The sequence below is a fragment of the Hemiscyllium ocellatum genome, chromosome 11, assembly GCF_020745735.1.
Source record: "Hemiscyllium ocellatum isolate sHemOce1 chromosome 11, sHemOce1.pat.X.cur, whole genome shotgun sequence".
Taxonomy (NCBI): domain Eukaryota; kingdom Metazoa; phylum Chordata; class Chondrichthyes; order Orectolobiformes; family Hemiscylliidae; genus Hemiscyllium; species Hemiscyllium ocellatum.
In genome coordinates this window covers 100,866,712-100,879,048 of record NC_083411.1, presented here as the reverse complement: position 1 = coordinate 100,879,048, position 12,337 = coordinate 100,866,712, and the positions used below count along the sequence as shown (strand labels likewise).

At 40.9% G+C, this 12,337-nt stretch overlaps 1 protein-coding gene across 1 annotated transcript in view; it reads right to left on the bottom strand.

Moving 5' to 3' along the window:
• Positions 1 to 2,722: 2,722 nt before the first annotated feature.
• The window catches only part of gdpd2 (glycerophosphodiester phosphodiesterase domain containing 2), a 77,762-nt gene continuing 68,147 nt past the window's right edge, over positions 2,723 to 12,337 (bottom strand). The window contains exons 11-12 of the mRNA XM_060832304.1: positions 7,040 to 7,062; positions 2,723 to 4,223 (exon numbers count right to left, since the gene is read on the bottom strand). Coding sequence (XP_060688287.1) covers positions 4,183 to 4,223; positions 7,040 to 7,062 — 64 coding nt within the window. The 3' untranslated portion in view covers positions 2,723 to 4,182. The remainder of the gene's footprint in view (positions 4,224 to 7,039; positions 7,063 to 12,337) is intronic.

Here is a 12,337-nt window from a genome sequence, read left to right as displayed (position 1 = left end):
GTGTGGTGAGTGACTGAGGGGTTATTGCTGCAGCGTGCTGATCTTTGAATGGTAAGTAGTGATTGCTCTTTGCCTGTAGCACTTTCATCTCCGCCAACCAAGTGTGGTTCCCCTGGTTTTACAATAAATACAAAAGACTAACCCAGGCATTTGAGCCAAATGTGGTACACAGATCTCGTATGCTGTAACCCACAAGTGAACCATACCTGGAGATGCTGGTGTTGGACTGGGGTGTACAAAGTTAAAAATCACACAACGCCAGGTTATAGTCCAACGGGTTTAATTGGAAGCGCTAGCTTTCAGAGGGCCGCTCCTTCATCAGGTAATCGGGTAATTGGCTGGCCCATTGAAGACTGAGGGTGGTAGTAGATAGAAAATATTCAGCCTGGAGCTTGGTGACCAGTGGTGTTCCACAGGGATCATTTCTGGGACCTCTGCTCTTCGTAATTTTTATAAATGACTTGGATGAGGAAGTGGAAGGGTAAGTTATGCCGATGGTTGGTGGAATTGTGGATAGTGTGGAGGGCTGTTGTAGGTTGCAACGGGACATTGAGAGGATGTAAAACTTGGCTGATAAGTGGCAGATGGAGTTCAACCTGGAAAAATGTGAAGTGATTCACTTTGGAAGGTTGTATTTGAATGCAGAATACAGGGTTAAAGGTAAGATTCTTGGCAGTGTGGAGGAACAGAGGGATCTTGGGGTCCCTGTCCTTAGATTCCTCAGCATTCACCCATGTCAATAAGGTTGTTAAGAAGGCGTATGGTGTGTTAGCTTTCATTAGCAGGGGGATTAAGTTTTAAGAGCCATGAGGTTATGCTGCACCTTTGTAGAGGCTTATATTATGGACTAGGCCAGATCACTCAAAACATTCTTAGGCAGGAATCCTAGACTATAACTTCGCAGTTTGTTTTGGTAAATGTACAGTGAAAATTACCAAGAGTAAGTTAGCTAGGTTGACTGAGATTTTAAAACAGACAAAGATTTATTCAGAAAATTACACAATGAAACACAAAGAACAGAATAAAGAATCCCTACAGAACTCTGTTGATGCAAACTAGACTTAAGTATGCTGTTCCGAATATACACAACCATTCCAATGAGCAAACTTCCTTTAAAAACTCGTATACAGGGAACACATGCTTATAGGTTGAAGTTGTTTGGCAGAAAGAGAGAGAGAGTTTCCACACAACTCACTGTTGAACTCCCAACCAGTTCTGGACTGAACTAAACTGCTTAGCTAGAGAGCTGATCACTCCCCTTTCATTATACAGGTCACTTCTAAAACATGACCACTTTGGCCTGAAGTCTCATCCATTTACATATAAACAAAAGGCCTCTCATAATCCTTTTCATTTCTGTACCAAACCTGACTGATTGGAGCCCAGTCTGGTTTATTACCCCTCTGAAAAAAGTCAAGGACAAAGTATCCTTGAGTCAAGGAACAGCATTTAGTTAAAAAAGGGACTAGCTTTGTCACACTTCGTTCGGCCACATTTGTAATATTGTGTTCAGTTCTGGTCGCCTCATTATAGGAAGGATGTGCAAGAGGATTTACCAGGATGCTGCTTTGCCTGGAGGACATGTCTTATTAAGAAAGGTTGAAAGAGCTAGGGCTATTCTCATTGGAGTGAAGAATGGTGAGAGGGAACCTTATAAAGGTGTACAATATGATGAGACGCATAGATAGAGTGGATAGCCAGAGACTTTTTCCCATGGTGGAAATGTCTATCTTGAGGGGGCATAATTTTAAGGTGATTGGAGGAAGGTTTAGGGGCGATGTCAAAGGTAGGTTCTTTGCACAGAGTGGTGGGTGTGTGGAATACACAGCCAGCAGTGGTAGTAGAGTCAGATACATAGGGACATTTAAGTGACTCTTGGATAGGCACATGGAAGATAGTACAATGAAAGGTATGTAGGTTAGTCTGATCTTAGAGTAGAATAAAAGGCCTGCACAACATTGAGGTCTGAAGGGCCTGCACTGTGATGTACCGTTCTATGTAAGACTACCTGGAGATGGCTGACACTGTGGGCAGCTGCAGTGTTGAGAGGAAGATGTGGAAACAGTGCTGCAAGGGTTTCAATTGCCTATGCCTATTTGACAAGATGATTGGAACGTGACATCTAAATGTAAGCTCCTCAGGGCTGCTGTCAGCATACAAATAATCTGAAGGATCCTGCCCAGCATTGGTAATGTCCCTATCTCTGAGCCAAATCCCAGCTGCTCCAGAGGTGTGTAATAACATCTCTCAACATGTTGGTATGGAAATAATCTATAGTAAGATGTGCAACTTGTGGATGCATAGTGTTCCTCCAATATAAAAAAAATACTTATAGTGTGTAACAGGCAGTGAGACTAGACATTATTGAGGCAAAATCAATACTGAAGCCTGTTGTTGGAAACAGTGGAAGTATTCAATGTTATGATCAAGTGTTATGAAAAATGGACTATTAATGTTCAGTTTTCACTATATAACTTTAATAGCTGCTGTGACCACTTGATACACTCAGGTAACCCACATGGAATATGTGAAACTGGCTGTCACCTTACTTAAAAGGCACCTAAACTTAATAAGGTAGCAAGAAATCCACAACTTTTATTTTGCTTACATGTAAATGTCTTGCATTGAACAATGAAAGGTTGCATGCAACTATACAAACTTGAAATTAAAAAAAATGACATAGATACCAAAGTCCACAAAGGAACAATATAACAACAGCAGTCTTTGAACAAAAAGAGCAAAAAAGTGACATGGAATGATAACAGCAAGGAAACTGAAAACTTGTTTTCTTTCTGTTGTAGAAACCAGCATCGGTAAAAAGGCAACTTCGAATAAATCATCGTTCCCAGCGAACCTAAAATGTGCAAACTTTGCCACCGCTAAAGAACAAGACAACATCGAAATATTTAGACTTGGGTTTTCATTCTTGCAACATAAAGGAATTTAAGATCTATAACTGCATTTACCTTACCTTCCAGCCTTTCTCCCTTTGTAAATTGATTATTTATATTTGTGTGTGTTTGGTGTTGCATTTTATTTCTTCAGAGGAGTAGGTATTAAACTCAATTTTCTTTCATTCAAGAAAACGTTGGAATTGGCTCTCCTTTATTTTTAATCTGGTCAACTAAGTTTAATTGAAGTTTGATAGCTACATATTGAAAAAGACGATAGAAACAATTGTTCTGGCTGACCAAGAAGGGATTAAAAAGGGAGTCATGGTTCCACCTCACCTGGTCACAACAAAAGGTATGTGCATTATGGATGCATTCTCTTGATCAGGAGGCTTCAAGAGCCAACTGTCCTATAGATAAGTATAGCTTAGATGAAACACGCCTGGATGAGAGTGGTCTTCATGTCCCTTGTCGTGATGAGTTCCTCAAATCCTGAGGGGATTCTGGTACCTTCCCTACAAAGAATACTGACCTCCATTACATTTCTGTCCTCTTCAGCTTCCTGCCATTCTGTGTAACTGTACTATCCAACATTTTTCCCTTTTCAAGGTACACCTCTCTCTGAAGTATACAGCAGACCACCACAATGGACCGGACTCTGAATGGAATTGTATTTTTAAATGACTGATAGTCTGTATCTCTGCCATGGCCCTTCTGCTTTCCCTGAGGAGGAAGTATTTTGTTACCTTCTTGACCCAGTGCAGTCCATGTAAAACTTGTTATTTTTTTTAGCATTTTGTTATAACTGAGGGAACTGCCAGTTTAAAGGGCAGTTAAGAACCAACCCTAAGGATTTAGCCACTGTTCATGTTAGGAATGCTGCATGGGTGGAGGGGGGCAGGTCGAGTGACTACATTATGGACACCTGAAATGTAGGAAGCTGTACAGATACATCTGTCAAGAAGGAGAGCCAAGCTGCTTTAAGGTATGCTTTGAGGTGGAAAATTGGTTCTGTTGAATTGAAATGTACTTGTATGAAGGAAATGGGTTTGAATAGCTGAGGGATTTTTGCCAGATAGGGCAACGACCCAGATTTTAGAATTGAAAAAACAACAAAACACATTTTGTCATTATAAACTCGATTCTGAGATGGAAAATAGATGTATTATGTTTTCAAAAAATATAGATACAATTTTCCATGAGTTCAAACTTGAAAATTAAGGCCACTATGTAGACGACTTGCAATTAATGAGTCCCATCATTATGGAGAAATGCTGAGTTCAAAGCTTCATCATAATATTGTGATCTCAGTATTTTCTTGCCCTCTACCCACTGCAAAAGAGAAAGAATAGAGAAACTGTGAAATATAAAAGCATATTGGAAAGAAAACACAATTTAATTCTTGCATTGAAATAAATTCTGGAACATCCTTCACTTGACGTTGTATGAGCAATGTGACAGTGTGGTGATGACCAAAATGTTAAGAATGGCAAAGGTAAGGTTACCTGTTGTCACAAATAAGTTGATTCTATGCCAGATGAATAACCAATCAAAGTTAATTATTGAGGATTAATTGAAGGCAGTACATAGATATTTTAATCAGTTCATTGTAGACATACAGAATAGCTCACAGTAGAGTTGATTCAATATTACCCTTATTCGATTGAAGCAGAATGAAGTTATGCAATAAATGGAAAACCATTATTATTTGGGAGACTTTGTAGACGATATTGCAGGGTGTGAGCAGACTTGCTTTCACATCAAAAACATTGCTGGGGCCCAATGATCTTCCCAGTGCGAGTTCCAGTTGACCATGGATCTGATTGTTTGGCTATTAAATGTGACTTTTTGAGAGGGGTCATCTGCTGAGAGTACAAAAGGTAATCTTTGTCCCAAAATAGCCAGTTTTTCACACTGTGTAATGACAAAGAGTGAGGGGAGAGTGATGGGGTAGAGGACTGTTACAATTTAAAATCATTATAAGGACAGCTTGTATTAAAGTGATGGCATCTTTATATCTAAACCAAAAGCTCTGCATTCAAGTCCAAATCAGAATCGGATGGCCAAGGAACATTTGTAATGCAGTCAATAAGATTAAGTTTAACTTGTAAATCTTTCCTATATATGCCACTGTCAGAGAAAGACTTGGGGAAAATCTCTAGCCAGCCTTGTCATGGAAAGAAATTAGACCCTCTCTTACACTATCCATAGCTCCTGGCTACAATATGTAAAAATATGTTACTGGACAGTAGTCCTGGACTACTTGATGAGGAGGCACTTGTTTGGGTCAGATTGGTGCCTGGCTTTGATCCCTGTTCTGACTAAAGTGGAGTCAGAACCTGTCTCCTTACCCTACCTATAGCGCTATAGGTCAGCCCTGCCTTCAGGCAGAGGACTCAAGAAGAAGAAAGTTACTATTGCAGTTAGTAGTAATGTGGGCACAGACCACTGTAATGCACTGCTAATGATGATAGTTCGGACCCACATTCATTGGGTGTAAGCCTTTGCAGTTCATGAGGGCAGTGGGCATGTGTGAAGAAGTCAGGGGAACAACAACTTAATTGCTGCCAATGGAATTCTTTACTTGCTAAAATCTTTCATTTATGCAGAATATGGAGAACTATTTTGCTGCTTTCAGCTATCTACTGAGACAACAATGGATGTATTTTGTCATGAATATGGCATTATTGTTCAGTAAAAGCAAACATAAACTGTAGCCCAACCAATTCACTGATGTTTCCTTGAAATAATTAGAAGCATCTGCAAAGAAGTTTAGAGCTGCAGTTGATTTGATCTTACTCAGCAGGGGGTTGGTATGGGAATGAGAGTATATTCTTACCGATCGGGAGGAAAACCCTTGTTTAACATCGTTACCCCATATTAATAAAGTACCTTCAGCAAGATGAATAAGATGAGAATAGCACTTTCACCTTTACAAGTTTGGCCATTGAGAGCTATTAGCCAATCTGATTGTCCTGCTCCTTTATCAGAACCAGCAATTTCCGAATTTAATGGTGGGCACTGATGGTACTTCAAGTAATACATGGATCCAAGAGTGAGGTAAGTCAGGAGTATTAGTTGGGGATGGATGGGATAAGGGGAGTGTTTTGGACACCAGCCAGGGCTGAACAAAGTGGGTAATACCATAGAGCACCCTCCCTGCTGGATTTTAAGCAGTTTGCTTTTAAAAAAAAAGCCTTTCCATTTCTGCCTGTCTGTTTTACAATGTGGGCAGGGTGTATCATGTGGGTTGGTAACAAGCTTGAATGCCTGTTAATAATTTGTTTAAAAATAATAGTTGAGCAGCTGATTACGACAACTTGGTTGGGAATGGATGGGAAAGTAGTGGACCCCCCCTTCCCCACCCACGCCGCCACTGTCAAACATATCTCCACCAGCAAAGTACATGCTTTCAGGGACTATAATTTCAAAAGATAGGTCTGAAATAGAAAAGATTCGCAGGCATGTTGGAAAAAAGCAATGGGAGTAGGCCTGATAATCTTTCATTATATGATTCATCTTGTCAATAAGTCGAAAGCAATCAAAATATTTGCAGAGCAAAGGAGTCCTTTATAGGATGAATAAGTTCTTGTGAATTACAGGCTGGGATCAAATCAAGACATTTGGGTGGATTTTGCTCAGCATAATTTGCCGTAATGAGTTATAGTAAGTAGCATAATTGACCAACACAGTAGTTTACAAATGGAGTAATGAATAAAAAATATTGATTTGCAGGTTGCAATCTAACCAAGGATTTGAATAAAGGTACAGTGAAAAATAAAAGTAAAAAGCTCCTGAGTTGTTAGTGGGGGAACCATGCTTGAAAAGAGCACATATTAAAGATGCAGCTGCAGCTTTCGTTTGATTGTCTGACCCAGCTACCTGGGAGCGTGGCTCACTAAGACAAGGGTAGGAATGCAGAGGTTAACATCAGATTGATTTAGGATTGAACTACAAGTTTAAATTTAATCATTAGATTTTGATCTTGTACAGACAATGCAGAATAATAAGTGCTCATACAAATCAAAGTGGGGACTAAGTAAAAAAACTTTGAACTTGGGAAATAGATATGAACACTGCTGGCAACATCCCTGTGTGTTACAGTCCACTGGAAATCTCTACCATTTCACAAAAAACAAAGATTTTACCTTGCATATTTCTGTGTCTTGATCTGTGAAAAAATAACTAAATGTTAATCCTTCAACAGATAAATAACATTGACAAGCATTAGTTATGCAGGCTTCTACAAAGACTGGTGTATTAGAAACATAGAAAATAGAAGCAGCAGTAGGACATTCAGCCTGTAGAGACTGCTTTGCCATTAACTATGGTTATAGCTGATCATTGAACTCAACAGCCTGCTGTCACTTTTCCCCAATATCTTTTCATCCCTTTGGCCCCAAGAATGATATCCAATTCCTTCTTGAAATCATATAATATTTTGACCTCGACTGCTTTCTGTGTTAACGAATTCCACAGGCTCACCACTTTCTGGGTAATGTGAGTTCACCTAATTTCAGTCCCAAATGAACACACCCTTCCCTTCTTGATATTACTGAATTTGAATTTTAATATTTCTGTCCATGGATCAATATGTGAATGTACCATAGGGAGTCATAGAGTCATATAGAGTATGGAAACAGACCCTTCGGTCCATGCTGACCAGATATCCTAACCTAATCTAGTCTCATTTGCCAGCACTTGGCCCATATCCCTCTAAACCCTTCTTATTCATACACCCATCCAGCTGCCTCTTAACTGTTGTAATTGTACAAACCTCCACCACTTCCTCTGGCAGCTCATTCCAAACACACATGACCCTCTATGGGAAAATGTTGCCCCTTAGTCCCTTTTAAATTTTTCCTCTCTCACCTTAAGCCTATGCCCTCTAATTCTGGACTCCCCCCTCCCCAGGGAAAATACCTTGTCTATTTAACCTGTCCATGCCTCTCATGATTTTATAAACCTCTATAAGGTCATCCCTTAGCCTCCAACACTCCAGGGAAAACAGCACAGCCTATTCAGCCTCTCCTGTAGCTTGAATCTTCCAACCCTGGCAACATTCGTGTAAATCTTTTCTGAGCCCTTCCAAGTTTCACAACATCCTTCCAATAGCAGGGAGACCAGAATTGCACAGAATAATGCAGGAATGTCTATGATTTGTATTGAGTAAGCCATTTTAAGCTGATGTGGACCGAATATTCAGGCAGTCCAGAAGACCACGCAACCAAAAGACATAGGAGCTCCTGGAAAGGAGTTACAACCCAAGATTAAGACTTTGAGAAAGAGAACCTGCAGGAAGAGATAGAGGAAGACAAATTCTTCGAATATTACCCCCAGGTTGAGACTGAGAAGACAAACATGCAGAGAAAGAACCAACTTTCCACAAGACAGTTGAGACTTCAAAGGAATATCCCTGCATCAGACCTGGTCAGCCAGTGGACAAATGGATAATAACATATGCATACACAGATGAGGATGGCTCAGCTTGTGTACCTATGATATTTTGTTAGGAACTTGCTTTTCGTGTAATAAATCATTGTGAATGTTTAAATATAATTTGTGTCTCAGGATTGTTACTCAGTTTGACTGGCAATCATGTGGGATGTGCTTCCGGACAGAGAGGTCAATTGGAATTGGCAAACTAGGTAGGAGTCACTCCCACTCCACCAAGGACATGCAGGTCCTGGGCCTCTTCCATCGCCAAATCCTAACCACCCGACGTCTGGAGAAAGAATGCCTCATCTTCCGCTTTGGGACCCTGCAACCGCACAGGATTGTTGTGGATTTCATCAGTTTCCACATTTCCCCTGCCCCCACCTTATTCCAGTGCCAAGCCTCCAACTCGTCACTGCTCTCTTGACCTGTCCATCATCCTCTCCATCCATCTGCTCCACCCTCCTCTCCGACCTATCACTTTCTCCCCCACCTTCATCTACCTATTGCACTCCCAGCTGCCTTCCCCATGTCCCAACCCCCTCCTGGCCCATTTATCTCTCAGCCCTCCAGCCTGCAAGCCTCATTCCCAATGAAGGGCTTATGTCTGAAACGTCAATTATCCTGCTCCTTTGATACTGCCTTTGCGTTTCCAGCACCCCACTCTCGACTCTGATTGCAGTCCTCACTTTCTCCAGGTAGGAGTATGTGTGATACTTCAGTGTTAAGAGTTGACTTCAAATTTGATCATAGCAGTGAAATGGCCACAAATTCAAAACCAGAATCAGTGCAAGTACTGCACTTATTTCTGGCTAAGAAATGGTCTCTGATATAAAATTCTGGGCTGTGCAACACATCCTGAGAAACATGAAGGAAATCAGATCTTGGAAGCAGCAGAGTAAAAAGCCAAAGGGTTGAGTGGACCAACCATATTTGCCTTTTACTTAAAGATAATTTAGAAATGAAAAATAAGAAATTAGAAGATGAAACTCAAAAGTTAAGACAGGAGTTAAAAAACCTGAAACAATGAGCTGCATTGCTGAAATGAATCAGCGTAGTTCAGTTATATATATTGGTAAAAACAAGGACTGCAGATGCCAGAAACCAGAGTCGAGATTAAAGTGGTGCTGGAAGAGCTCAGCAGGTCAGGCAGCATCCGAGGAGCAGGAAAATCAATGGTTCGGGCAAAAGCCCTTCATCGGGAATAGATCTATTCCTGATGAAGGGCTTTTGCCCGAAACATCGATTTTCCTGCTCCTCGGATGCTGCCTTACCTGCTGTGTTTTTCCAGCACCACTCTAATCTCGACTCAGTTATATATATATGGCTAACTTCCAGACTCAAGCTGAAAAGGAAGTGGAGCGGCGAACAAAAGATATGAGAAGTGCCTGACAAATGAGCAACAATTTTAAGGCAGCATTTCCAGGGTTAAGAAAGGAACAGCAAGCTGATAAATACAATCAAAAAAACCATGTTAACTTTCAGTAAGCAGTAGATAAATTAAGAGTAGAGCAGTCCACCCAGAGAGAAATCATTTGCACTTTGAGTCACAGTAGTACACACAATAATGGAAGAGACACAGAGGAAGTAGAATAACAGAAGAGGATTACAAGTATAGAAACCATGTGATGGTGCCTGAGATTAACCTTCTCTAAAACCCACACTGACATCCACAGCTCCAGCTGTACACCTTTATAATTCAGAGGACAACTAGTGGAGTATGAACAGAAACCACATACAATACTTTCAAATCAGTTACCCAGTTACTGGGTTTATCTAAACTAGTATAGAAGTATGACCGTGTAAAAAATGAGGTCTGCAGATGCTGGAGATCAGAGCTGAAAATGTGTTGCTGGTTAAAGCACAGCAGGTTAGGCAGCATCCAAGGAACAGGAAATTCGACGTTTCGGCCATAAGCCTGATGAAGGGCTTATGCCCGAAACGTCGAATTTCCTGTTCCTTGGATGCTGCCTAACCTCTGTGCTTTAACCAGCAACACATTTTCAGCTAGAAGTATGACCGTATAAGGGATCCATTTCAAACGTTCACTACAATTACCCAGCAGAGAGAGAGAGATGCAGGGGTTGGATGATAAAGAGGAAGTAAAACTTTTGGACATGGGTGCTATTTTTTGGCATAACCCCAGAAATACAGAGGACAGGGAGCATCCCAGTCAAGGAAAGATGCAATTTGTAATTCAATAGATTGAGAAAGGGGGATCCTGCAGCAGGGTTATGTAGGTGTTGCCAGGGTCCAAATGAAAAACCATCTGTGTTTTCCAATCATCTCTGGGGAAATTTGAATGGCACAAATGGGTTAGACTTAGATAGGACTCATCAAATGTAGATGGTTGCGACCCTTACCTCACTCTCTAATTCAGAGACGTGAAATACATGCAATGTATCTGAACTAAAGGACAATATCTATTCAGAAGACTGGATTCTAAGGCATATGATCTGAATATGGGAAAAGGAGAATAAATTAGAAAGGCAAGGTATATGCCGCCCAGCCTAACTCGGGGGGGGGGGGGAAAACCTGAGCCAGTGGTCTGGAAGAATGATGATCTAGTGATCCAGGAGCCAAGACCTTATGGACCCCTCAACTTTACAAAAAGGGCAAAATTCACACCAGGGCAACCTTCAGTCCTATTCAGGACTTGGTCCAGACAGTGCAGGAGGCTGCTCCACTAAATTTTTATGGGACCCTGCAGGCTCCAAGACAACCTTAAATATTAGAGGAGAAAGTGAGGGCTGCCGATGCTGGAGATCAGAGCTGAAAATGTGTTGCTGGAAAAGCGCAGCAGGTCAGGCAGCATCCAAGGAGCAGGAGAATCGACATTTCGGGCATAAGCCCGACGTTTCGGGGATTCCTGAAGAAGGGCTTATGCCCGAAACGTCGAATCTCCTGTCCCTTGGATGCTGCCTGACCTGCTGCGCTTTTCCAGCAACACAATCTTAAATATTAGTCAAAGATACAACTCAAGATTTGCAAAATACACAGATAATAATTTTCAGCATATTTACAGGACAGTCATAGACTGGTATTATCACACAAAAATTACCTTTTCAGATCCAAAATTATGAATTGCAACTAGCTAAGTTCTGGTTGAATTAGGGAGGGATGATTTGAATGTCTTGGGAGTAGATGCAGTGTGGAAGCAAGGCTTTATGTGGGACGGTGTCTGGTATCAGCCTGATAGAAAGGGTTATCCTTTGGGGGAATTATGCAGAATGAGTTTGTCGTATGGCCACTTTTTGGGTAAAATTGATAGAAATGTCAGACAATCTAGATGTGCACAGAATAATGCAAACTAATGAGTGAGTCTTTGCCATCCATAAGCCTGATTGTTGAAAGACAGAGGGTGAGGTCTTCTTGGAGGGACCTGACCAGTGCCCTCAGAAACCGTATTATTTCCCATGTAATGCTGAGGGAGATGCAAGAAATTTAATGGATACCTCATTCCACCAGAGGGTGCTGCAGCTTGAGTCACCAACATGGCCCGTTTGGAAATGAGACTGATCATGGCAATTAACAGTAGACTATAGAAAACTTAACAAAACAATAGCTGCTGTCTCCCCACCAGTAACCACTAGCCCAGAAATGCTAATGAAACAAATGCCAACAGCTATATGTTCACAGTTCTGTTCCTTTTGCAATAAATTCAAGAATTCCAATTACTTTCCGTAACACCTGCATTCCTGTGATTCATACACAAGGACATTCGTATTATCTTCATCTGTACTGAAATGTTCTGAATAAGCAGCCTTTCTAGACCAAAATGGAAAACCTCATACTCACCTCCTTAAATGTCATCTGCCAAATTTTGGCCCATTCACCTAATCTATCATAGCAATTTTAAATTTAGAATTTACTTTCTAACCTATTTTAGTGTCATCTACAAACTTGGCTATAGTATCTTCTATCTGAATCTAAATCATTTAATATAGATTGTAACCAGTTGGGTCCCGATGATGAAACGCTGTGGTGCCCAACTAGTTACATATTATCAA